Raw genomic sequence first — 25,873 nt, forward strand, 5'->3', positions numbered from 1 at the left:
AGGGCTATGGTGATAGGATGACTTAGGAATTCTCCACCTCAGAAGGCAATTGAAATGGGGTTGTTGAAGATTTTTTAAAGACAGAGCTGGATACTTATTTTTGTTTGGCAGGGGAATCGAGGGTCAGATGGAAATAAGTGTGGACGTCCATGTGGAAGATAAAAATGAGTATGAACAGTATCTGTGCTGTAAACACTTTATAATGTAGATATGTATTTTAGATGCAACTCTCAGGCTCAGACTAGGCCAGTAAGGATGAATTGGTGTAAATTGGTGTAAATTCTCCATTATAAGCACTCATCCTTAGGCTGTCTCCATGAAAAGATGATGATTTAGCACGAAGTAGTGCCAGAAAGAAGGTCACATTTAATGAAGCTGCTAACAAAATGGAAAAAGCATTCACAATGGCCATTCTCAACTCCCAGATAATCGTTACCAGCTGTTAGACTTCAGTTCACCTTCTCAGCTATCAGAGATAGAAAATATTTGTTCTGCCTGCCCGTGTTATTTATAATAAAATGTGTTATTTTCAGAGTGAAAAGATGCATGGAGCTAGGGATGGAACAAAGTGTCTCTGATTCACGACACCGACTACTGCGGTGATTCTTTATTCATGACCCAAACACAGCGTCCAGTATCTCTGAATCTTAACCCAAACTGCAGCAAAACAGCATCACTGACTCATGACCCAAACAGCAACAGTGGATCTGAATCTTAACCCACTGTAGAGTAAACAGCGCCTATGATATATACAACAAACTGCAGTAAACAGCGTCACTGATTCATGACCCAAACTACAGCAAACAGCATCTCTGAATCATAACCAAAACTACAGCAAATGCTGTCTCTGACCCACATTACCACAAAAAGTGTCTCCGACTCATAATCAAAATGATAGCAATGTCTGTTCCAGATTAAAGTAGTCTCCCTGAATCATAACCCAAACTACAAATATGCCCCTGAATCATAACTTATTTTTATTTCTTTACTGATTGAGAATCCCAGTGTTTGAAAGGGTGACTGCAGTTTTGAGGCTGATCACCTGGCACACATGACAAGTGCCATAGACAATTGTTTGAGCATGTATTAATTGCAGTATGAGTAGCAAATGATTTGAAGCTGAGGGGATGTACTGACACAGTTTTTATTGGCAACAAGATGTTGATTGGTCTACGGATTGGTGACCAGTTATCATTGACCTTTTGCCTGCTAACAACTGTGTGATTGGTTCTCAGCTAACTGAACAGCTTGGAGTTGGGAACATATTACGAAAACAAAGGAGTATACAGTTGTTCCGGACTCAGGAGCAGTCTTTCTGTTCTCCGTTGTCAAAACTCACTGTAAATCTGGGGAAATCGGTTTATCTTGGTGCAACAATTGTTATATGCTGTGACTAAACTGATAAGTCAGAGAATTTTTATCAGGGAACCAGCCACCTTTTGTGTCTCTCCAACCAGTAGAAGCAGCCATAGAAGGACAACTGAAGTAACATATTGGTCAGCTGAAGAGTCATCAAGACCATCTCAACAACAAAGTCTGTGAACATAGACTTCTGAGCTGTTTTTCCTGTTTTACCTCTCCAACTTTCCTTGTTTGTTGGTCTGTGTGTAAGGGGCAGTTGTCAGGGGATTGAAGTTATAATTATTAGTGTCATTAATGATGGTTTATAACTGCTTAGCTATTACTAAAGTCTAATTACTTGTCACAAATAGTAATTCTTATTCAGTACAGAAACCTGATTTGTGTTTTCTATGAAATTTGTCTGTAGATAAAGATGAACCGATAGACATGTATGATAGTATTTCTGGAAGGTTTTAGTTCAAAAGACATTGGTTAAAGAAAACAAAAGCTCAAGGTATAGGGGGTAATATATTAGCAAGGAGAAAGTGAGGACTGCAGATGCTGGAGAATCCTGAAGAAGGGCTAATTCCTGAAGAAGGGCTCATGCCCGAAACGTCGATTCTCCTGCTCCTTGGATGCTGCCTGACCTGCTGCGCTTTTCCAGCAACACATTTTCAGCTAATATATTAGCAAGAATAGTGAATTGGCCAGCTGGCAGGCAAAATACAGACAGTATTGACAAATGGGCCATTGTCTGGTTGGCAGGGAGTGATAACTAGAGTCCCACATAGATCTGGGTCTGTGTCTCAAGTTTTCCAGTTTACATCAACGAATTTTGTGAGGGAAACAAATACATTGTAGCTAAACTCACAGATGACACCGATATAGGTAGGAATGTGTGTTGTGAAGAAGACATAAGGAAGCTGAAGGCAGATACAGATAGATTGAGTGAGTGAGCAAAGATCTGGCCAATGGAGTTTAATGTGGTAAATATGTGAAGTTATTCACTTTGGCAGGAAGATAATAAAAACAGAGTATTACTTAAACAAAGAATGATTGAAGAATTCTGAGATGCAGAGGGATTTAGGTGTTCTAGTGCTTGAGACATAAGAGGTTAGTATGCATTTAATCAAGAGAACCAATGGAATGCTATCCTTTAGTACAAGAAGAATCGAACATCAAAGTAAAAATGTTGTTTTATTTATTTAGGGTGTTGTTAAGACCATATCTCAAATACTGCATGTAATTTTAGTCTCATTTAAGAAAGGTTGTAAACGCATTGGAGATGGTTCAGAATAGGGATGGTATGGTAACTTAGTGGTTAGTACTGCTGCTTCACTGCACCAGGGACTTGGATCTAATGCCAGTCTCGGGTGACTGTCTGTGTGGAGTTTGCAGTTCTCCATGTGTCTGTGTGGGTTTCCTCCCTAAAGCCAACGATGTGCAGGTTAGGTGCATTAGTTGGGGATAAATATAGGACAGAAGAATGAGTCTGGATGGGTTACTGTTTGGAGGGTCAATGTGGAATTGCTGAGCTGAAGGGTCTGAATCCACGCTATAGGGATTCTATACTTTGTGGAATGAGTGGATTGTCTGCTGCGTATAAGTTGGACGGGCCAGACTTGATTTCACTGGATTTAGAAGAGTAAGTGTAGCTTTATTGAAGTGTTTAAGATCCTGAATGATCTTGACAAGATCAACTTGAAATATTAGTCCCTTTGTAACAGAGATAATGGGAATTTCTTTTCTCTCAGAAGGTTGTGTGACTTCATTTCAGAAGGCGATTGAAGTGGGTTATTGAATATTTTTAGGACAGAGGTTGCTAGATTTTTGTTCGGCTGGGGAATCAAGAGTTAGTAAGGGTGGATGTAAATGTGGAATTTGAAATACAAAGAGATCGGCATGATATTAATGAATGGCAGAGCAAGCCTGAGCGACTCAATGGGCCAGTAATAGGGGCAAAGAGGTATACAACATGGAAATAGACCCTTTGGTCCAACCAGCCATAATCCCAAACTAAACTAGTCCCAGCTGCCTGCGCTTGACCCATATCCCTCCAAACATTTCTTATTCATGAAAGAACTAAAATGAATCAAAATAAAAATCTTATTTGACTGAAATGTAATAACTGTAAAAAATCTAGAAGTAAATCTAGAAATAAGCCTGAATCTCTCAGGAGCAGCTGCAAGATCCATGCTGCTCTCAGTCCACCATTTTAGTTCTGCTCCTATTTTGAAGATTCACATGTTCATAATATTTTGCATTAAGAAAATTGTTAGGAAGAACAGGAAGACAGCAATTCCTAACTTAGTAACATCCCTAACTTACCTGTGATGCCGAGTGTAGCAGTGGCTTTTGCCGTTGTACTCCCTTCATTGTGTTTGTTTGTCGTCAAGCAAGTGAACAGTGAAGGCCTGGTAACATGCACTCGCAACCTCGACTCCATCACTTCCCCCTTAATGCGGTTCTCAATCAAGACCATGGAAACCTGGAAAAAACATCAAGGAAACCATGGATTGATACCACTCATTTTGCCAAAACACTCTGGGATCAAAAACTTAGTGTAAACTTCTTGAAATATATCAGTGGTTAGCACTGCTGCCTCACAGTGCCAGGGACCTAGGTTTGATTCCAGCCTTGGGTAACAGTCTGTGTGGAGTTTGCACATGCTCCCCGTGTCTGTGAGGGTTTCCTCCAGGTGCTCCGGTTTCCTCCCACAGTCTAAAAATGTCCAGATTAGGTGGATTGGCCCTCCTAAGTTACCCATAAAGTCCAGGATTTGTAGGCTAGGTGGGTTAGCCACAGGAAATGCAGGGTTACAGGGATAGTTTGGGGGGGTGGGTCTGGGTGGGATACTGTTTGGAGGGTTGGTGTGGACACAATGGGCTGAATGGCCTGCCTGCACATTGCAGGGATTCTATGATTCTTGTTGATGGGGCCATTTGTTGAAGAAAGCAACAGATCTGTATCACAAAAAGTGAACTGAGGTAAAATATAGATAAAGTGTTTTTTTTTAAGACAATATCTGTGACTACATGAGAAAATGGCATAGTTCTAATTTCTTATTGTAGCATAGTTTTTGATTTTGTATTTTAGAGGAAATTTAAATGATAGGTGTAAGTCTCCAACACTGCTGCGAGGGGAATATTGATCACTTAACTTAGGGGAGTTTAATTACCAACACCACAGATTGTTGAAGAGAGAATGAGTGAGAAAGACTGAACTAGAAATCATTTAGGCAATTGTCTCTTTTAGTCTTCTTCATTCTTGGATTTTTAATTCTTAAACAAGCTTCACTGAATTGAAGAAAGCAAATTGACTTGTCTGTGCTGGGCTCTCATTGCAATTTATAGCAATGACTTAGATGAATTATGATTGAAGTTCTGTTGACTAAATATGCAAATGATACAAAGATAGGTAGAAGCATTCGGTGTGAAGACGTAACAAAGAGTGGTCTACTATAGATAGGTTAAGCAAGTGCACAATAATCTGGCAGATAGCATATTATATTTGAAAATGCAAAGTTGTTCATTTTGGCAAGAAGAATACATGTAGAGTATTCCTTAAATGGAGAATGACTGCAGAATTCTAAGGTGCAGAGGGATATTGTTGTTCCAATGCAAAAGTAACAGAAGGTTTACTAGATTGATATTTAGCCAGAATCGATAACATATGAGAATGGGTTGCATAGGCTGGGGTTGCTTACACTAGAATTTAGAAGAACAAGGAGTGATTTGATTGAAGTTTTTAAGATTTTGAATGGTCTTGACAAGGTGGACTCTGAAAGGATATTTACACTTGTGGGCAAGCGAAAATATAGGGAATAAAGTCACAGAGTCATAAAGCATGGAAATAGACCCTTCGGTCCAACCAGTCCATGCTGAACATAATCCCAAACTAAACTAGTCTCACCTGCCTTGTCTTGGACCATATCCCTTCAAACCATTCCTATTGATGTACCTATCCAAATGTCTTTTAAATGCTGTTAATTGCACCCACATTCACCATTTTCCTAGAAAGTTCATCACACATGTGAAACACCCTCTGTGCGAAAAAATTTGCCTCTCATATCTTTTTAAAATCTCTTTCCTCTCATCTTGAAAATGTGCCTCCTCATCTTCAAATCCCCCATCCTAGAGAAAATGCAAGTACAACTTACTTTATCTATACCTCTCATTATTTTATAAACTTCTATCAGGTCACTTCTCAATCTCCAACATTTCAGTGAAAAAACTCCCAGCCTATCCAGCCTTTCTTTATAATTCAAATCTTCCATGCCCAGCAACATTCTGGTAAATCTCTTCTGAATCCTCTCCAACTTCACCTCCAAATCATTTATATAAATGATGAAAAGCAGTGGACCCAGCACCAATCCTTGTGGAACTCCACTGGTTACAGGCCTCCAGTCTGAAAAGCAACCCTCCACCATCACTCTCAGTCTTCTATCTTTGAGCCTGATCTGTATCCAAATGTCTAGTTCTCCCTGTATTCCATGTGATCTAACCTTGCTAACCAGTCTACCATGAGGAACCTTGTCAAATGCCTTATTAAAGGCCATATAGATAATGTCCACCACTCTGCCCTCATCAATCCTCTTTGTTACTTCTTCAATAAACTCAATCAAGTTAGTGAGACATGATTTCCCACTCACAAAGCCATGTTGACTATCCCTAATCAATCCTTGCCTTTCAAAATATATGTAAATTCTGTCCCTCAGGATTCCCTCCAACAACTTGCCCACCACTGAAGTCAGGCTCACCGGTCTATAGTTCCCTGGCTTTTCCTTGCTACTTTTCTTAAATAGTGGCACCATGGTAACCAACTTCTAGCCTTCCAGCACTTCACCTGTCACTATCAATGATCCAAAGATCTCAGCAAGGGGCCCAGCAATCACTTCCCTAGCTTCCCACAAAGTTTTAGGATACACCCGACCAGGTATTGGGAATTTACCCACCTTTATGCGTTCTCTTTTAATCAAGTGGGTGGCAAGGTGGCACAGTGGTTAGCATTGCTGTCTCACAGCGCCTGAGACCCGGGTTCAATTCCCGACTCAGGCGACTGTGTGGAGTTTGCACGTTTTCCCCGTGTCTGCATGGGTTTCCTCCAGGTGCTCCGGTTTCCTCCCACAGTCCAAAGATATGCGGGTCAGGTGAATTGGCCGTGCTAAATTGCCCATAGTGTTAGGTAAGGGGTAAATGTAGGGGTATGGGTGGGTTGCGCTTCGGCGGGTCGGTGTGGACTTGTTGGGCCGAAGGGCCTGTTTCCACACTGTAAGTAATCTAATCTAATCAAGATCACTAAATATCTTCAAGGCAGTGTTCGATAGATTCTCATTAGACAAGAGAATCAGAGCTATTGGCGATTACTAGGCATGTGGAATTAACTGCAATCATATTGAGTGGCAGAACAGGATGGCAGGGTCAAATGGCCTACTTCTGTTCCTAATGCAGAAGTTGGTAAGGAAATCCCTTTTGAAGGAACCAGACCTGAACGGATGAGGGGAAAAGGAATTTCAAAAACTGTTACAACTTCTCAGTACCAATACTTGGGACTGAAGTGATTGAGACTCCAAGGATTAGATGAAAGGTTAAGAGTAACTGAGTATCAGTCAAAAAAGGGGAAGAGGAGAATATGGAGTTATTCACAGGTCGGCGTAACACGTAGGCCCGAATGGCCTGTACTGTGTTGTAATGTTCTGTGTTCAAATGAGAAGAGTGGAGGAAAAGGAGTTGCATGTGAAGGGTTGGTGAGTAGAGTATTGAAAAGCTCATTGTGCATTTTATCAATTGGAGGGTACTATAACCATATGTGTAGCACAGCGAGTCTGGTCAGAAGATACAGTAAAGGATTAATATTCAACACCTCACACAGTTCTAATTCTGAATGTTTCTGGCTGAATATAGAACGGTTTCTCTCCCAAGACTTCACAGTAAGAGAATCATTGAAAGTCAAGGTCACAGGATATAAGTAAGGTCTAGGAGTTTGCAAGTGAGAAAATGAATGGAGTGGCCATTTCTCCTTCCTATATAATGTCCTTACAGCCAACACCTGCCACTTGAAAGGAAAGAAAGAATAGGCAAACAGAGAAATGAAAGTAAATGTTAATGGGAGACAATGATGGAGGAGATAGAAGAGAAGAAAGGATAAATCAGAAAGGATAAACAACACAAAAACAACAGAGGAAGGTAAGGGAGTGCCTAAATTCTACAATGTACTACATATAACAATGTCTGGATTAACTGTGCTAAATGTGGCCTCTTGGAAGAACAACATCATGGATTTCCCAAAATGGTATCTGGATTGCAAGGATGAAATAGCATTGAGAGTTTACAACTACTTGTTGTATTCAATGCAATTTTGAAGTTTAAGCATTGATTTGATATATTTTTAAATATTAGAGGGAACTGATAACATAAAAGAGTGAATATGTTTCCAGTGGTCTAAGACTGAAAGTATCTTCCCATAAGCAGGAGAGATTGAAGGAGAGGACCCCACAACCTGTCTTGGTGTGAAATAACCTGCCAGCTCTTGCAGCCTTCAGGCAGCTGATTGGCTATTCGATTGGCATGGTGATCTGGGACGAGGAGGTCCCAACTGCTGGGGAAGGTGGAGCTTAGGCCTTCCAACCCAATCTTAATTTGGGCAGAGCTGTGATAGTGGCAGGATCCAGCCTATTTAAGTTCCTGTCCTACATCTAGGCCCAGTGATTCCACCCTAAGGGACTAAAGCCACGAGTGCAATTAGGAACATTTCTGCAAGCATATGAGAAAACAAATATGCATTTACAAGGCACTTTTCATGATTAATGGACATCTCAAATTGCGTTACAATCAATGAAGTGTAAGGTAGGCAATAAGGGATGATAGAAATTTCAAACATTCTTCCCCAAATGTCAGTTGATGTTGGATGTATTATTACTTTAAAATCTGAGATTGACAGATTTATTTAACCAAAGGAAGCAGGGGGTACGGGAAAATTCAAAGCATATCAAGTCAGGTCACAGATCAGCCGCAATCTCTTAGAATGGAGGTACAGTCTTGAGGCAATGAGAGGCCTCCTCCAGATCTCTTGTCCAATAACAACACCATCACACCATGTTATCCCTCAGTTTCATGACCATCCAACTGAAAGATATACGAATGATACTCACTGGTTTTCCATTCTCTAACCACTTGATTGTGGGAATAGGGACACCTGTGGCTTTGCATTGCAGAGTCACCTCAGACCCAAAACTGACATTCTGCGATGTAGGAGCCTTCACGATTCTGGCAGGGACTAGGAAGAAACAAAACAGACATAGAGAATACCACCGACCTTAAAAATCTATCACTGAAGCAATGACAGTCACCTCTTAAATACTCTAGAGAGCTCTTTATTTTTATTGCAATTTTTGCTTTCTGAGAAAAAGGAACTTGCATTTAAATACCACCTTTCACATCTTCAGAATTCCAGCAGTACTTTTGAAGGGTGGCTTTTGTAGATGCGGGAAGCACAGCAGCTAATTTGTGCACAGCGAGCTCCTCAAACATGGCGGTACCACCATGTCATTGTCTCTCCTAATTTCATGATCATGAAAACTGAATTGGAAAATGTCAGCCTTGACTTTTGTGGTCAATTCTCTGGAATGGGAATTGAATCCAAAAGCTTCTTATATGGTGGTGAAAGTGCTCCTCCCTGACCCACAGCATTCATCTTTTCATAAACCTGAATTGCTTATGGCAATAACCATTTGGGAATATTATTAGTTCGTACATTCATACCCGTGTCTATTTAATGGAAACATTGATTCTTAAATATTGATTAAACAGGGGCTTGGTGATGTCACAGGATTATACCAAATACCTCAATGGTAATATCAAACCTTCACTCTGTGGCTAATTATTTTGCTGGAGGAAATGCAGCTGTATTTAAAGGGCCTGCATTGGTACAGGAGCAAAAGTGATGCTCAGATATTTATCACAGTCCCTAATCTAATTGCTCATTAATGTTCCTAATAGAAAGGCAGGCAATTCTCTGTGAGTAAGAGAGACTACATACTGTAAACAAACCCTTAACACCAGCATTCTGAGATTGCAATTCCCTTTGAAACCTGTTTTCTCTTCTATCTGATAGTGAGTTTAGTCATGTGTGTCACCACTTAGAAGGGATTGAATAGTTTTCTTTGATTCGTTCATGGGAAGTAGCATCATCTTGCTGCTTCTTGCCAAGGTAGTAGTTGGCATAGGTGGATCTTTCTTCACTTCACAGCTTCATGCGTTTATATTTACCATCACTTTGCAATGTAATTGGTTTAATTAAAAAATGTGGATCTCTCACATGATATCTGACATCTGATAGTGACCCAATCTTCCCTGAAGGGTAATTGTGAGTAAGAATCCCAATTATCTAATGCTGGCATGCTCATAAGATAGGAAAATGTACAAAGCACACTCACTATTCCTCAATTAAAGGGAATCTGGGCTGTCAGGGGACAAGTAGCTCTCTAACACTGCATGGTATATTAAGTACAACAGATAGTCTTAATGGGAAGTCGCATAATTTGCCAATAGATATTATATGTAAAATGCTATACTGAGAATGTGAGCGGAGGTTTGACTGGGGAGATATTTAGTTGCACAATGAGCTCGATACCCCCTCCTTCTGAGTTCAATTCCCGCCAGCTTAATAGGATGAAGACTTTCCTGTCTTTTTGCTCAAAGATTCCTTTGGGACGAATTTGGACAATTTCAAATCCAATAGACACAAGTCTACTGCCATATTGTCTCTAATACAGCATTGGTTGGCAATTGCTTTCAGGTCAAACAGTAAACAGAAATTTCCTCCAATAAATTACCAATCGAGTGGTGAAAGGGAAAACTGAATATGACACAGGAAGAGTATTTTTCTCAAGCATGATGGCACACTCTGCAGATTACACAAAAATGATAGAGCGAATGAGCTTATTCTGAGGCTGAAGTACACATATTTTAACTTGTTCATATATTACTTTTCACAACAACAACTTATATTTATAGATAACTTTTATACATGAGGCATCCAAAGGCATTTCACATGAAAGTTATAAAGCAAGATATGAATCTGAACCACATAATAATATATGAGAGCAGATTGCCAAGAGTTTGTTTGAAGAGGTGGGTTTTAAAGAATGTCTTAAAGAATAATAGTGAGTTCAAGCGATAGAGAAGTTTACGGAGCAACTTCCAGACAGCTAAAGACACAGCCACTGAGAGTGGTGTGTTTCAAATGGAGATGCTCAAGAGGCATCCAGTGACATCAGAGGACTGTGGGGCTGGAGATCACAAAGAGAGGACAGCAGTATATGTCTTAATTGCTAAATACTTTATTTAATCATAGACTAATAAAAGCTTAAAGCACATTTGGCCTAACATGTTTGCGCTGGCTCTTTGAAACCCCAACTATTTGTTGATAATGCTATAATCTTTCACACACAAGTCCCTGACCAACAACCTTTTAAAATTACTTATAGAATTAACTTCCACCATCCCTAATGACTAGAAAGAAATCTCCCCATGTTCTTTCTCGATTTTTTTGTCAATGATTATAAGTCCTTGATCTGGATCCATGCTCTAGAATGAACAGTTCTTCTACTTTTTAATCAGCATTTATATAAGGAAGTTCCCTGCTCCTGGAAATTAAGGTCCCAGTGATTTTATGTTGTTTCTTCAAGCGTTCATTGAAATCTTTGGAACCTACAGCAAACCTTCATCCATCATGTCAGGACCAGTCAGTACATAGCCACCCATCCTGATTCTTATTTCCAGTTCTTGGACTGTAATGATATAAATTTTGATACTTCAAATGTATATTCAGAAAGATGTTTCCACTATACCCTTTCACGCTGTAAATTCACCTTGAAAGGATTTCTCCTTTAACCTCCTAATGATTATACTAAATCTAGTCCTTTAGTCATAACCAAAGGCAATATGTCCTTCTGAACAACTCTATTTAGACCCCTCAGAATTTTATGCATTTCAAATCTGATGTCAGCATCCTCTGTTGTAAAGTAAATAACCCTGACCCGTCCAACTGTTCCTCAAAACTAAAATTCTCAAGTCTAGACAACACCCTCATCCATTTATTCATTTTAGAATCATAGAATCCCTGCAGTGTGGAAACGGGCCCTTCAGCCCAACAAGTCCATACTGGCCCTCTGAACAGTTACCCTGACCAATGCACCCAACCTCGGCATCTGTGAACAGTGTGGGCAATTTAGCATGGCCAATTCACCTAACCTACACATCTTTGGACTGTCAGAGGAAACCAGAGCATCTGGAGGAAACCCACGCATACACGGGGAGAATGTGCAAACTCCACACAGACAGTCACCCAAGGCTGGAATTGAACCTGGTTCCCGGTGCTGTGAGGCAGCAGTGCTAACCACTGAGCCACCGTAACCACCCCCCCACTATCTTCCCTAATTACCTTCACACTCATGACTACTCTGTCTTTTGTGTCTCTTATTATCGTCATGGGATCAAATCCCAAGCTTAGCATTGTCAAACCACTATTTGTTTATTTATCTACTTTTTCTTGTACTCTTTCCAGCTTTGGTACAGTCCAGTACTAAAGAAATTGCCATTGATTTGAGGTTATCAATAAACTGAAAAAAGATTTCAACGCTGAAAGTTCTTGATTACACATATTGCCCAGGGTCAACCTAACATAAAGGATGAACTCAACTTTGAATCAGCAGCTTTGATGGGTGTGGATGTAAGATGGGATTGACTAAATCAAAGTGGTATAAACAACATGTCCTTTGGCACCCGTTTGAATTTGATCATAAACATTCCACTGAAAATCAGATTTTTTTTGCTGAAGTCGCAGACTTTTAAAGTTCAATCTTTGTTTTCTACTTTGAAACAGCAACAACAATCCTAACAATCTGCAAGATCTTCACTGATACTGCTGCACATCTGCCATTGAAATAAATGACAAAGTTGAGATTTGTTTTGTTTTCCGTTCCCTCCCTCTTTTCTTCTTCCTCCTCCCTTCTGAGTGGGGCTGAGCAGTTAATCTGCTTCCTGGAACCAGCCATTTGCTCCCATTGATCTGTCCAATGTTCCAAACGAGCCCAGTCTCTCATTTTTAATTTATTTATCTTCCGTTCTACCCTTTCCACTCTATACAAAGGGACTTTCCTTTAATTTCCCTGGCCTCTGCTGTGAGTCTCAGATTCTGCCAATTTCGTCATAACTGTGTTACAGCATGAGGGAATTATAAAACAAAAATTGCTCATCATCCCCTGTAATTTCATGGCTGAAGTTTTAGCAAGTTGACTTCTATTCAATTTTCCCCTCCCATTTCCTGAAAGCACTGATCCAGGCTGGTCTGCATTTCCAGCTGTTTGTGGTACTTTATTTAAATAGTTCTTGTATGAAGCTAGAAACTGCTGGAAGCTCTTAAAACAATGAATGGGAGCATCACAACTTGAGCCAGATCCTGCCTGATGTCAGTGACTACAAGAACAAATCCTGCCCAATTTTGTCCTATCCCTAGTTTTTGGGGCATTGAGATCAGTTTCTGGGTACTACAAATGTCCTCAACTGAGTCAAGCCAATTTAGAACGACAGCTGAATCCTTCTGGGGTCTATACCTCTCTGTAATGCAGAGAGTGGAACTGCACAATTAACTGGAATTAACAATTAATCACCAACCTGCGACCAGCCTAGAACAGAAAGTAGAACATTGAAACCTGATATGATGTGCTATTTTCTCCTTTTCTTTTTCTTATGTTTGATTGATGGAGCCCAATCACAGGGTGCAGGGTTTCTTATAGTTAATTGTAGGTTTGCAAAAGAAGTTCTGAGTGGACATTATCCAGGTCCAATTAGTCAAGGTTCCTAATTCTTTCCAAATGATTTATCCTCTACTATCACAATGTTAACAAATGTATTATTATCAACAACATTTAATATTATCAGTTACACTTCACCATCAAGAATGAAGACTGATCCAAAATACTTGCAAGCCAAATTTTCGTCCGATGATAGGACCAAAAGAGGATTCATTTATTTTCCAGAGGAAAAAAGGAATACATTAATGCTAGCCCAGCTTGTAAATGGATGGGTTCATGACACTGGTGTCTCAATTTTAATCCTTATACCACGAGGTGACAGGTTAACTTTGGATGATATCAATATTGACTGGTACTGGTCAATTCCACATTTCTTTTAAGTACAGGTCATGGACTAGGGTTTGCAACTTTTTGGGATTGATCTGGATTCTTCACCAATTCAAAATTGCTCTCCAAGATGAGGCATGAATTAAAAAAAACATGTGCTTTTAACTTTCTATGAACACTTCAATTGACTAATCATAAAAATGTTGGAGATGACCAGATGACCAACTGCAGTCAAGTATCACCCAATCAGGTACTCAAGAGACTGTTTGTTGTCCAATGGGCTGCAGGGAAGCAAGCTAATATAATATTGGATGTGTCAGGCAACCAACGAATGGAGAATGAAGGCTGAACAGTCCTGAAGAAACCTCCAGGAATACATTGAACAAGAATTACTGGCAAACTGAATCCAGACAATCACCTGATCATCACCTGAGCAGATTGTCACAGATGCACACATTGACTGCTTGGCATTGTGGCTCAACCTTCAGATATTGGTTACTCTGTGCAAATTCAAACAAGTAGTCCCCATCCCTTCCTCCAAGGCCCAGCTTTTTGACTCAGCTTGCAGCCAGCCTTCCTAAAATCTCCTGAGCACAGGATGGGTTTCCCTTTCAGGGCAGCACAGTGGCTCAGTCGCTCGTACTGCTGCTTCACTGCATCAGGGACCCAGGTTCAATTCCACCCTCAGGCGACTGTCTGTGTGTACTTTGTACATTTTCCCTGTGTCTGTGTAGGTTTCCTCCAGGTACTCTGGTTTCGTTTTGCTGTCCAAAGATGTGCAGGTTAAGTGGATTGGCTATGGGAAATACAGGAATAAGGTGGGATGCTTTTTGCAGGATTGGTGTGGACTCAATGGGCTGAAATGTGCTTCCACACAGTAAGAGTTGTATGATTCTATCTTTCTGCAGTGCCTTAGGGCATTCTTTTCCTATGTAAATTGAAGGTGTTGTCTCTTCCACTGTTTCTCCCTTCTCTAAATTCTTGCTGATGTAACTACTGTCAGAATTACACAGTGTGTGTGGAACTTTCCCATTCTTTTCGAAGTGTGAGGCTGAGTGTGTTCAGTGATGATGAGCATGCCAACTCTACCAATCATCTCATTAAGACCTAACAGACAGCATGGGTGAGTACTGGGCCGTAGAGCAGGTCTTGACACCAATGACCTGGGTTGCCTAAAACTGCCATCCAATCAGAAGCAAGTACGTTTTGGTGCATGGCAGATACATTTTAAAGTCCGTGGATTGAGGCCAACGCCTAAGGGAATCCAAGGCCAAGAAAATAAGTATCTTTTATTCTTCCCTTCACAAGGTGGGATTGGGAGAGATGGGCAGAGGTCAGGGCAAAGGTGTGGCTTTTGGGGACAACCCATAGTCCCCTATCTATGCTTCCATTCTCCCCCCCATTGGGGAATTGGAGGTACTCCCCTCAACTCAGCAGGGGGCTCACCATGGTTTCCCATTTTGGTAACTAGTCACCTTTCCCACCCACCGGGTAAGCTGGAGATAGAGGGAGTGACACTATCCTTAGGTGGCCACTAATGCATCCCTTGAGGATTTTAATTTCTGGCAGGTTAAGAAAATCCTCCATGGACTGATCCAGTGAGGTGAAAAAAATCCATGCTTAGTTTCATCTTCACTTCCCTGCCTAAGTACAGGTCTATCCCAATGGTAGGGTAAGGAAGCAGGTCCCAAAGCCATCCCGAATGGGACAGGGATGGAATCATGTGCTATTGGCACCAATCTGATCCAGACTAACCATCCAGCAAACCAACATCTCCCTTCTCCTAACCATGTTTCCTGTGGAACATGCACTTTAAACCTGCATGCTGAGGCCTAGAGCTATGGATAGGAGCTCTGATTCTCTATCCATCATATGGAACCTCTACCTTCCACTCTTACCACCTGGCATATGTTGGAGGAAATTACAAGTTAAAACTCAACCTTTTCTGCCAGATTATGAACACATCAGTTGGTAGTGTCCTGGCTTCTGAGTAAGAAGGTCCACGTCCAAGACCCGAGGATGTGACTGACATGTTCTATTCCTTGAAAAGATAAAATGAGCAACTTGTTTTCTGCTAAATATCTGAACCTACTATTAAATTAACAAAATCATAATTATTTTCAATATCCCTTAAGTCCATTATTTCTACAAAGCTATAGCCTGGGCAGTGAAACACGTCATGTATTTTGTGCTATACCAAGAGTATAATTTCAGTTGGTCACATTCTGTGTGTAATTATGTATCTGGTAGATCCTCTTCCAAGCCACTGATGTCTAATTAACCTCATGTGAGTGACCCAAAGTGAGACACTGATAGTTAGAGCATAGGAACAGAATGTGCACACCCTCTGGGAAAATAAACACACTCATTACATGGCTAGAATTTAGAACCTTTACCATTCACATACTTTTAAGGAAATATTTTGGTATTGTTTCTTCAGAAGTGGCAGAAACAACTCAGGTGAGCTGTTAACTGGAAGCCAAATTTAGCTACCTCATATGGTGAAAACCTTGAATAATAAACAGGTCTTTGGAATCAGTAATAAATTATCTCATTAGAGCAAAGATGGACAAGGGACATTTAATAGAGATGTTCAAATTTATTTCCTCAATCAAACCCTCAAAGAGAAACTGTTTTCACTGGTAAAAAGCTGAGGTTAGGAACTGGAGGGCAGAGATTTAAGTTAATTGGCAAAAGAGCCAGAGGATTGACAGGGGCAATTTTGTTTGCACAGTGAGATGTTGTGATCCGGAATGAGCTGCTTGGAGAGTCAGTGGAAGCAGATTCAATAATAACTTCCAAAAGTGGAATGGCTGTGAGGAAGCGAAGAAGTGTAGGACTAGTTGGAAAGCACTTTCGAAGATATTACTCAGGCTGAATGAGCTCTGATAAACCAGTGCCTTGATTAGACACTCATACATGTTCTATATGTATTAAATGGGTTTTGAAGCAAGTGTCAGCATTTTCTACTAAAAGCTTTCCCTTAATTAATTTTAGACATATATATTGCTTTCCTGTTGAAATTTGTTTTGATGCCTGAAATTCTAGTGACCTGTTTGTAACCGTCGTGAGTCATAACCCATAGCAATTGCATTATATCTGGAGTACCTTTGCTTCTAGGGACTGTGTCTCAGGTAAGTGATATTGACCTTGAATGGGATGTTGTGAATGCAGAATATACTGGGGATGTAATTGTTAAATTATGAGCACAAGTTGTAAGGACTAGGTTTGTAGATAATTTAACAAAGCTGTTCAGGCATGTTATGACACACTTGTGGAGGTAGAGGTAGAGATACTGCCATTGCACCACATGAGTCCCTAGACTGGGTTTGTATGTCCTTGCCTATAGGAAGTAATCTAATTGAAGTGATTAAGATGTTTAAAGAATTTGATTGGGTAGACAGAAAGAAACTACTTTCTCCCATGGAAAAAGACCAGGTCAAGGGAGTAGAGCTTAAGTTAGAGCTATGCCATAAACAGGCTATGTTCCCTCACCCAAAGGATCATGGAAATCTGGAACTATCTCCACCCCCATGCCCACTGCATCACCCCATCACTTCCTCAAAAAAAACCTATTGCAGCCAAAACATTTCAAGTTGAGATTGACTATGTGCAGGCAAGTTGTGGACGGATCAAATTAATAACACAGATCTTTTGTTTAAATGGTTAGGAAGGCATAAAGGATGCTTTCCTTTATCAGCTGAGGCTTAGAAAACAAGAACAGGGAGGTTATGCTGGAATGGCACAAAACTCTAGTTAGGCCACAGCTAGAGTACTGAGTGCTGTCCTGATTACCACATTACAGGAAGGATGTCATTGCATTGAGGATGCCTGGGCTGGAGGGACTGAGCTTTGAAAAAGACTGGATAGGCTGGAGTTGTTTTTCTTGGAACTGTAAAGGTTGAGAGGAGGCCTGAAAGAGGTGCATAAGCTTATGAGGGACATCAATAGCAAAGATGGGAAGGCACTTTTTTTTCCTCATTAGTGGAGGGGCCAATAACGAGGAGAAACAGATTTAAGGTTAAGATGAGGAAGACTAAGAGGAGGGTTAAATATTTTTTTTTACCCAGATGATGAAAGCCAGGAGCTCATGGCCTGAAAGGTCATGTGAGTCTGAAATTCTTACAACGTTTAAGCAGTATTTAGATTCACTTGCATTGCCACAGCCACCAGGACTATGGGCCAAGAGCTGGGTAATGGGATTAGTGTAGCCTTTGTTGACTGGTACAGACATGATGGGCTGAATGGCCTCATTTTGTGCTGTAAACATCTATGAGTTGAATGATGGAACATGCTCAAGTGGCTGAGTGGCCTCATCCTGTGCCTTTAGACAGCTATCACCTGGTGGCAAGTGCACGTAAAACGCAATAATTCTGTCAATGGCAGGTATCTCACTGTTCCTTGCCATTTCCCTGACTGAAGGGTTCTCTCTGCTTTGGTACCCATTTTCACTTCTCTCATTTATTTTGAAATATCCAATTTTTTGATGATTCTGATTTAGGTCAAGAAAGAAGGATTTCTCTGAATGTCTGTCCCGAGAAAACAGATCCTAATTCATTTAGAGGGCTATACCCGGCATGACATTCCAGTTCCACAAGACACATTTGTAGAGGAGGAGTTGAGGATACCTTTGATGTCCTGCTGAGTTTCATTTCCTTCTATCACCATAAAGAAACAAGAAGCATGTTAAAATGACGAAAGCTTCCAGGAAGGCAAAAAACAAAAATTCAACAGCGGACATCAGAATCAATATTGTTAATCAAACCACAGGAACAATGTGCAAGTCAGTAAATGGAACATTAGATCACACGCCGTCATCTACTATTTTAATAGATATTCATCTGTAACTACAATATACACTTGGACTAAGGAGATGGGACTCTAGTTTGCTAATGCCTGCAAAACTCAATGCTCATTAAGAATTTGGGATTGGTATACAATGTGGGAGGATCTGATGATCTTGGTCAATGACGTCAGGGACTTGCTAGCATGTTGTTAAAATCCTTTTGTGTGTGATGTTGGAGGAGTTGATACTGTCCAGAAAAGCCCACATAATCAGTAATGGTTCTCAGTCTAAATTAAATTTGACGGAGTAGAAGAGCACTTAGCGTTTTAAGAACATAAGAAATAGAAGCAGGAATAGGTCATCTGGACCATTGACCTTGCTCCGCCACTCAGTCGATCCATGGTGGATTGTCTTGTGGACTCAGCTCCGTTTCTCCACTATAAAGGAAATAAGGATCATGGTGAGCAGGTGGCTAAGTGGAGCTGAGTTCCTGAAAAGATCAGCCATGATCTTGTTGAATGGCAGAGCAGGTTTGATGGCCAGTTGGCCTACTCCTGCTCCTATTTCTTATGTTCTTATGTTCTTAGGAAGCTTTTGATCATGTTAAGTGTTGTGATGCTGATTGTGGTCCCCTCTTGCCACAAACTTTGCCAGTTAGCATGTAGCCAAGCAGTCAATGCTGACGCCTTGAGTTGATGGAGAACAAGCAAGCACTTTGTCAAGCTAGAAAATCACACATGAAGAGTTTCACAAGGCAATGTTAGTGACAGCATGTTAATAATAGCAGAGATATTGACCACCAACTATATTTTCCCATCCTTTCCCACCCATCAATGGGATAAACCTTAAGACATTAGGCGACACATTTCCATCAGCAGCTTTTGTTGCTGTTTTAGCAACAGGAAATGAGTTTGAGTGGTTTGTGGGACATTTCGAAAAGGCAGGGCCCTTCATTAACATATTTAAATTGAGCACCAGTGGCGTAATTAGGAACTTGATCTAAATTTAACGGTCACCAACTTGTTTATCTAGGGGCTCGGAATACCCAGAATGGAACTGCAGGAGTGGTGCGAAATAGAGGGGGATCAGTCCATGGAGGGATTTAAAACCACAAATAAAGTTCAGATTTTGTTGTAGTTGAAGGATATACTCGGGACTGAAATTAACATGGATCCAGTAATTCTTCTTTTGGGGCTGACAAACTTGCCCTTTCTGGGGGAACATGGGAAGAGACTGTGTAATATCCTTGTCCATTGCGCGAGGAAGAACATTTTACTAAATTAGACGTCAGAAAAACTATCAGGTCTTATGGGGTGGCGTAAGCTGGTGATGGAGCATCTCCTCCAAGATTTCCTCACAAATATGGTACACCACAAAATGGAACAGTTTTATAGGACTTGGCAGCCCTTTTTAAATTATATTGAAACTGACCTGTCGGCAATATTAGTCAGGGCCGTGGTACAGCCGTGGGAATCTTTATGGGCACCTGTGGGGCCACGGGAGGAGGAGACTGGATGGAAAAGAATATGGCTACTGTTGGGGTACTCCCAGGGACGGGAGCCTCAGTGGAGGTGTGATGAGTAAGACAGAATAAAGTAGTAAGACATTATCTAATTTAAGTAACTTGAATGTAATTTAAGCTAGTATTTATTAAATATGTTTGTAGTTTAGTTTTAGTTAAGTAGGTAGGTTTGTTTTGGGAGAATAGTGGGTTGTTTAGTAGCAATGGTACTGTGTTATGGCCTTGTTCTTTGTACATTTTTTTCTGTTTTGATGTTTTTTTTTATATATAAATATTTTGTAAAAGATTTTAAAAAGCTTTTCAATAAGAATATTTATAAAAAAAAATTTTATTGTAGATCAGGGATGTGGAATAGAAACATAAGAGTGGGCATGCAAAATTGTACATAAATAATGTTTGTAGTAGTAAGGATATTCTAGGCTAGATATGAAATTTTTGAAAGCTCGTTCACTTCATAGAAACCCTCAATGTAGAAAGAGGCCATTTAGCCCGCCAAGCCTGCACCAACTCTACAAAGAGCATCTTACTCAATACCTGCACTTACCATGGCTAATCCATCTAACCTACATGTTCCTGAAGACTATGGAAAAATTTAGCATAACCAATCCACCTAACCTGCACATCTTTGGTCTGTGGAAGGAAATCAGAGCAGCTGACCCACACAGACATGGGGAGAACACGCAAACTCTACTCAAGGCTGGAATCAAACCCGTGTCACTGGTGCTCAGGGGCAGTAGTGCTATACCCTGATCCACTCTGCCACCCAAACATGTATTTTATTTTTATTCTTTCATAGGATATAGACTTTGCTGGCCAGGCCTAAACCTAATTACCTTTGAACTGAATGGTTTGCTTGGCAATTTCGGAGTGTAATTTAGAGTTAATCAGCATTGTTGTGAGTCTGGAGTCACATATAAACAACACCATACAAGGACGGCAGATTCCTTTCCCTGAAGGATTTTAGTGAGCCAAATGAATTTTTAAAAGGATTGATGATAGTTAGTATGGTCAACATTACTGACTCCAGCTTTATATTCCAGATTTATTAATTAATTAAAATTCCCCAGTAGTGGCTGTGGGATTTGCGCCAATGTTTTCAAACCATTAGCGTGGGTACTTGGATTACTAATATACCACTATACCACATCTTCCCTTAAACCTGTGTGTAGTTTTGTTTTCCACTCTGAAGGGGTGGATGCCTAAGATATAGGGAAAAAGAGGCTGAGGAGCAAGGATTAACATGTAGACAAATAGCTGGTTGGATGCACGCCCTGGACCCATTTTCTTTATAACTGAATGTAGCTCAGATTCTGCTTTCAGGGTATTAAAATTTTAATCCTCTGTCTGATGTCAAACCATAGCTGTATCATGGTTAAAACTTCCTCACAGTGGGTCAATTGTTCCAACTGCCTCTCCATTAGTACCAGTTATCCAACATGAGGCACATGCTTTCCCAGTTGCAGATGTGGAGGAGGTCACTGACAGGGTGATTCTCGTAATTGTCAATGGTGAATGCTTTGGGGTTAAACTGCCAGAGATTAATGTTGCCGTGACTGTGGAAAATTAAGATGTAGCAGGAATATCAGAACTGCTGCAGAACACAGCCATGAATACAACAAGCAGATTTAACATTTGAATTTGAGTTTGATTTATTGTTGTCACATATACCAAGATACAATGAAAAGTTGTTTTGCATGCTCTACTGGCAGATTGTATAATACAAAGAGCATCAGGGTAACAGAACAGAATGCAGAATACAATGTTACAGTTGCAGAGAAGGTGCAGAGACACAGATCAGAATTAACGTCTAAGAGATCCAAAATAGTAAGAATTTTCAGGAATGGGCCAATGAGTGGTGCCTGACAGTTAAAGTACATCCAGTGGAAAATGAGGTCTTGCACTGTGAGATATTCTGATTAGTTGTTTTAAGATGAACCTGAAGGTATAACTGGCCAAGTCAGTGAGAAGGGTCAGCTCAGTATGAAGAGTAAGAACTGTACAATAATGATTACTTTAATGGAGGCTACAATCACAAGATAATTACAGATGAGGCACATTCGGCCTCTCTTAATTTACTAATCCAGAACTGTTTCTAGTATTCCCCCATTGTAAATCCAATTTTTTTTTTAAAATGCGTCCAGGATTTTGGCTTGACTCTATTGGGAAGTTTTATCTCACATTGATTAATGCTCATGTGAAGAAGATGCTGCTGAAATTCAGGCTGTATCCCTTGGTTCTTTAATAAAACAGAACTCAGCAGGTCTGGCAACATCAATTCTGGCGTGCTTCTTTGGAACTGAATTCTGAAGTAGACTCAAAATGTTAACTTTGTTTTTGTCTGTCCATGTATGCTGGGTCAAAAGTGTGTTGCTGGAAAAGCACAGCAGGTCAGGTAGCATCCGAGGAGCAGGAGAATCGATGTTTCAGGCCAGGGCCTTTTATCAGGAGTCAAATTCCTGATGAAGGGCTCTGGCCCAAAATGTCGATCCTCCTGTTCCTCGGATGCTGCCTGACCTACTGTGTTTATCCAGCACCACACTCTCGACTCTGATCTCCAGCATCTGCAGACCTCACTTTGTCCATGGGTACTGCCAAACCAGCTGAATTTCTCCAGCATGCTCGGTTTTTGTTTTAGATCTTCAGCATTAGCAATATTTTGCTTTAGCTTCCTTTAATTTTATGATGCTGAGTGTTGCTATTCCAAAGGGCTGCACCCTTCGAAACGTTTTCTCTTCCCAAATTAAGGTTGCCATCTAATTATTGGACTAAATGACCCATTTACTGACACATGGGTTTGGTACCTAAGGTTCAATGCAACAGATTAGCACATTCAGCCACATTGTGTATTCATTTCCTCAATGTTTTCTTTTCAGAGATAATTTTAAGAAAGCATTGAAATGTGTCCCATGCTTACATCCCATTACTTGAGAAGATTGCAATATCCATTAAAGACTTTTGACTAAATTCATCATTGAAACAGTGAAATATTTCATGTCATTGTGAAATCATCTGTTTTCCCTAAATTGCTTTACTGAGTACTGTTCCTTTGTCAAAGAGAAGGCAAAGTGATGACCTGATGGAGCTCGTTATAATTTTGCAGGGGTCCAAAATAGGCTGGAGCCACAGAGATGTTTCCACCTCAGAGAGAGTCTCAGACTACATGCTATAAAAGGTTAATCACTACTAAACTCAATAAGAAATTCAGAAGAAACTTCTACATCCAGAGAATGGTGAGAATACGGAACTTGCTACTAATAGGAGTGGTCGAAGAGATTGTCTGATGTACTTAAGGTGAACTAGATAATGCCATGAGGAGAAAGGAATAGAAAGATGCCCTCATAAGATTGGATGATGTAGGTTAGAGAAGGCTTGTATGGAGCAATTAGGCCAAAGATTATTGTGTCTCTGTCCTGTGCATTGAATGTAATTATTTTATTTTCGGTGGTCAGGTAACTGTTCTTATGCTGTTAAATGGTTTTGGACATCCCTAGCACATGATGTACTTGACCTGATCTTACATACACCCAGAGCAATTACTCTGTGCTTTTAAACTTTTTCAGAAGCAATATATTTGTGGACGATACAGAAAATGGTGTCGGATGGAACACATTAACTTCTATAATAAAGGCATTTTCCACTATGAATACGCAAGAATATAAACAACACATATCCGATCATGCATAAACTATAGAACTCCAGGCTGTTAATGGCCTCCCTTGCAAATTGCACATCAACATAGCAGGTGACAGCAAACACAATAAGTATAGGAACTGCACGACAGTCTTCTTAGGGAGTCCAAGTAACTTTGGCAATAAGCATTTTTCCATGCATGTTGTATTCCAAAATTGTGGGTAGTCTTGGTCGAAGCTCCAACTTCTAGGAATCTCTCCTGCTTTACCAGCTGTCATTGAGGTGCTTTGGTGGGATTTACAGTTTGATATTGAAGCTTCTCAACCCTGTAAGTAATGCATCATCCATGGCCATAAAATCCTGGAATGGATTTGCACCCAGAGCTCCAGCTCAAAGACAGTAGCCCTACCACTGTGCCTCCAATTTATGAGCTGTAGCAGCCTTTAGCAAAAACCTCTTATTGAGAGGAGTCCCAGTAATGACAAAAATGCCTCTTTCATCCAGTCCTTTCTACGATATTTCCATAAAGTAGGTTTTAGTGAAAAAAATGACCATCTATTAAGTCTCTCAATAAGTTGTTCTCACTGTATTAGTAGCACCACTCACAGCACACATGCAGCAATCTTATTTGGCAAAATACCTCTCTCGGTTGCATTTGTCATATTAAAATCTGCACAATGAGGGAGAAAAGCAAATAAATGTCGGAAAATAATTTGACATGCAAACAAAATAATCACACTAGCAGAAAAAAACGCTGTGTTGATCTGGGAGTTTATAGATGTGATGGCCTTCTTGCTTATTGCTTTGCAAATGGATTTGATTGTTTGAAGAAAGCCCAATCAGATGATGTCGGCTTTAAGGCTTGTGTTAAACCTATTATCTTTCATTTGCCTTATGGGATTTAGAATTAAGTCATCATTTCAGGCAAACCTGGTGTTCTCTTTCCAAAGACTGAAGATTGATTATTTAACCAGTCTTGTCAATGTGTTAATGTCTTGATCAGTCATATCCTCAGAGTAATCAGCTGTGTGTTTGTGAACTAATTATTTAGGCTTATTTAAATTGAAATGATCCTGAACCACGTGAATAACAAAACCATCAAAACTCCTTTGTCCTTCCATTTTAAACAAAGAATTAATGTATTTATTTCAAGTAATTTGATATCTTCATTAAAACAAGGGATAATCATATTTCTTATGTGGTCATTAATACATGATGTTTGCAGTAAGATTCCAATTCCATTTATAGGTTAGTCCGAATGATATTGAATATATCTGTATTCATATGGCTACTTCTTCCTCAAAGTACAGTTATTTGAAACTTCAGTACCTGTCTTACCCTGAACTTCCAAAGTTACTGATCTGGAATATTCCAAGCCCAGACTGTTCCGTGCCAGACAACGATATTGTCCTGCATCTTCAATTTGAACACTGCGAATTCTTAAGTTCCCAGACTCAAGGACAGATGTTCGAGGGCGATCTTTCTATGAGCAGAATACATTTCATTATTAGTTGGGCTCTGCAAAGCACAATTTTAATAGGAAGTTTAAAATCAGTGATTTGGAGGCTTTCCACAGTTAAATGAGAATTCAGAGTTCCCAGTGCATTGCTGAAGGAGCACCTTATTGTCAGAGGTGTCATCTCTCATCTTAGTTGTTTAACAAAGGCCCAAGCTGCTCTCTCAATGGTCTGATAGCACATTTCAAAGCATGTCATAAGAGTTTATTTTTCATTCATGGGATGTGGACATCACTGGCTAGGTCACATTTATTGCACGTTTCTAATTACCTGGGAGAAGGTGGTGGTGAGCTGCCTTCTTGAACCATTGCAATCCTTGTGATGTAGGAATACCCACAGTGTTGTCAGGAAGGGAGTTTGAGGACTTGAACCAGTGACAGTGAAGGAACGGTGACGTGGTTCCAAATCAGGATGGTGTGTGGCTGGGAGGCAACCTGCACATGATGTTGGTGGTCCCATGTACCTGTTACCTTTGTCCTTCCATTTGGGAGTGGTCGTGTGTTTGAAAGGTGCTATTGGAAGAGTCTTGCCTGAGTTTACGCAGTATCCAGGCCAATAATTCTCTCTCAATAAACATCATTAAAGGAGATAATCTGACCATCCCATTTTTTTGTTATTGGAAGCCAACTGTGCACAAAATGGCTGTCACCTTTCCTATATTATAATCAATGACCACACACCGATAGTATTACTGCTACAATGCACAGGTCATAAAATGTGTTATTTAAGTACAAGTGCTTTAAATAGTAAATGAAAGAAGATCCTGAAGAAGGGTCATCGGATCTGAAATATTAACTCTGAGTTCTCTTCACAGGTGCTGCCAGACCTGCTGAGTTTTCCAGCAACTTCTTTTTGTTTCTGGTTTAAATGGAGAATTGGAAAATTATTTTCCAATTGAAGCTGATCCAGAACCTAAATATGACTTAATTCAAATG

At 40.2% G+C, this 25,873-nt stretch overlaps 1 protein-coding gene across 1 annotated transcript in view; it reads right to left on the reverse strand.

Annotated features, from left to right (window-relative positions):
- Positions 1–25,873, reverse strand: part of musk (muscle, skeletal, receptor tyrosine kinase) — a 182,615-nt gene that overhangs the window by 122,083 nt on the left and 34,659 nt on the right. The window contains exons 5-7 of the mRNA XM_060845866.1: positions 24,760–24,904; positions 8,492–8,616; positions 3,670–3,829 (exon numbers count right to left, since the gene is read on the reverse strand). Of these exons, the coding sequence (XP_060701849.1) occupies positions 3,670–3,829; positions 8,492–8,616; positions 24,760–24,904 (430 nt within the window). The remainder of the gene's footprint in view (positions 1–3,669; positions 3,830–8,491; positions 8,617–24,759; positions 24,905–25,873) is intronic.

Source organism: Hemiscyllium ocellatum, chromosome 2 (assembly GCF_020745735.1).
Source record: "Hemiscyllium ocellatum isolate sHemOce1 chromosome 2, sHemOce1.pat.X.cur, whole genome shotgun sequence".
NCBI classification, from domain to species: Eukaryota; Metazoa; Chordata; class Chondrichthyes; order Orectolobiformes; family Hemiscylliidae; genus Hemiscyllium; species Hemiscyllium ocellatum.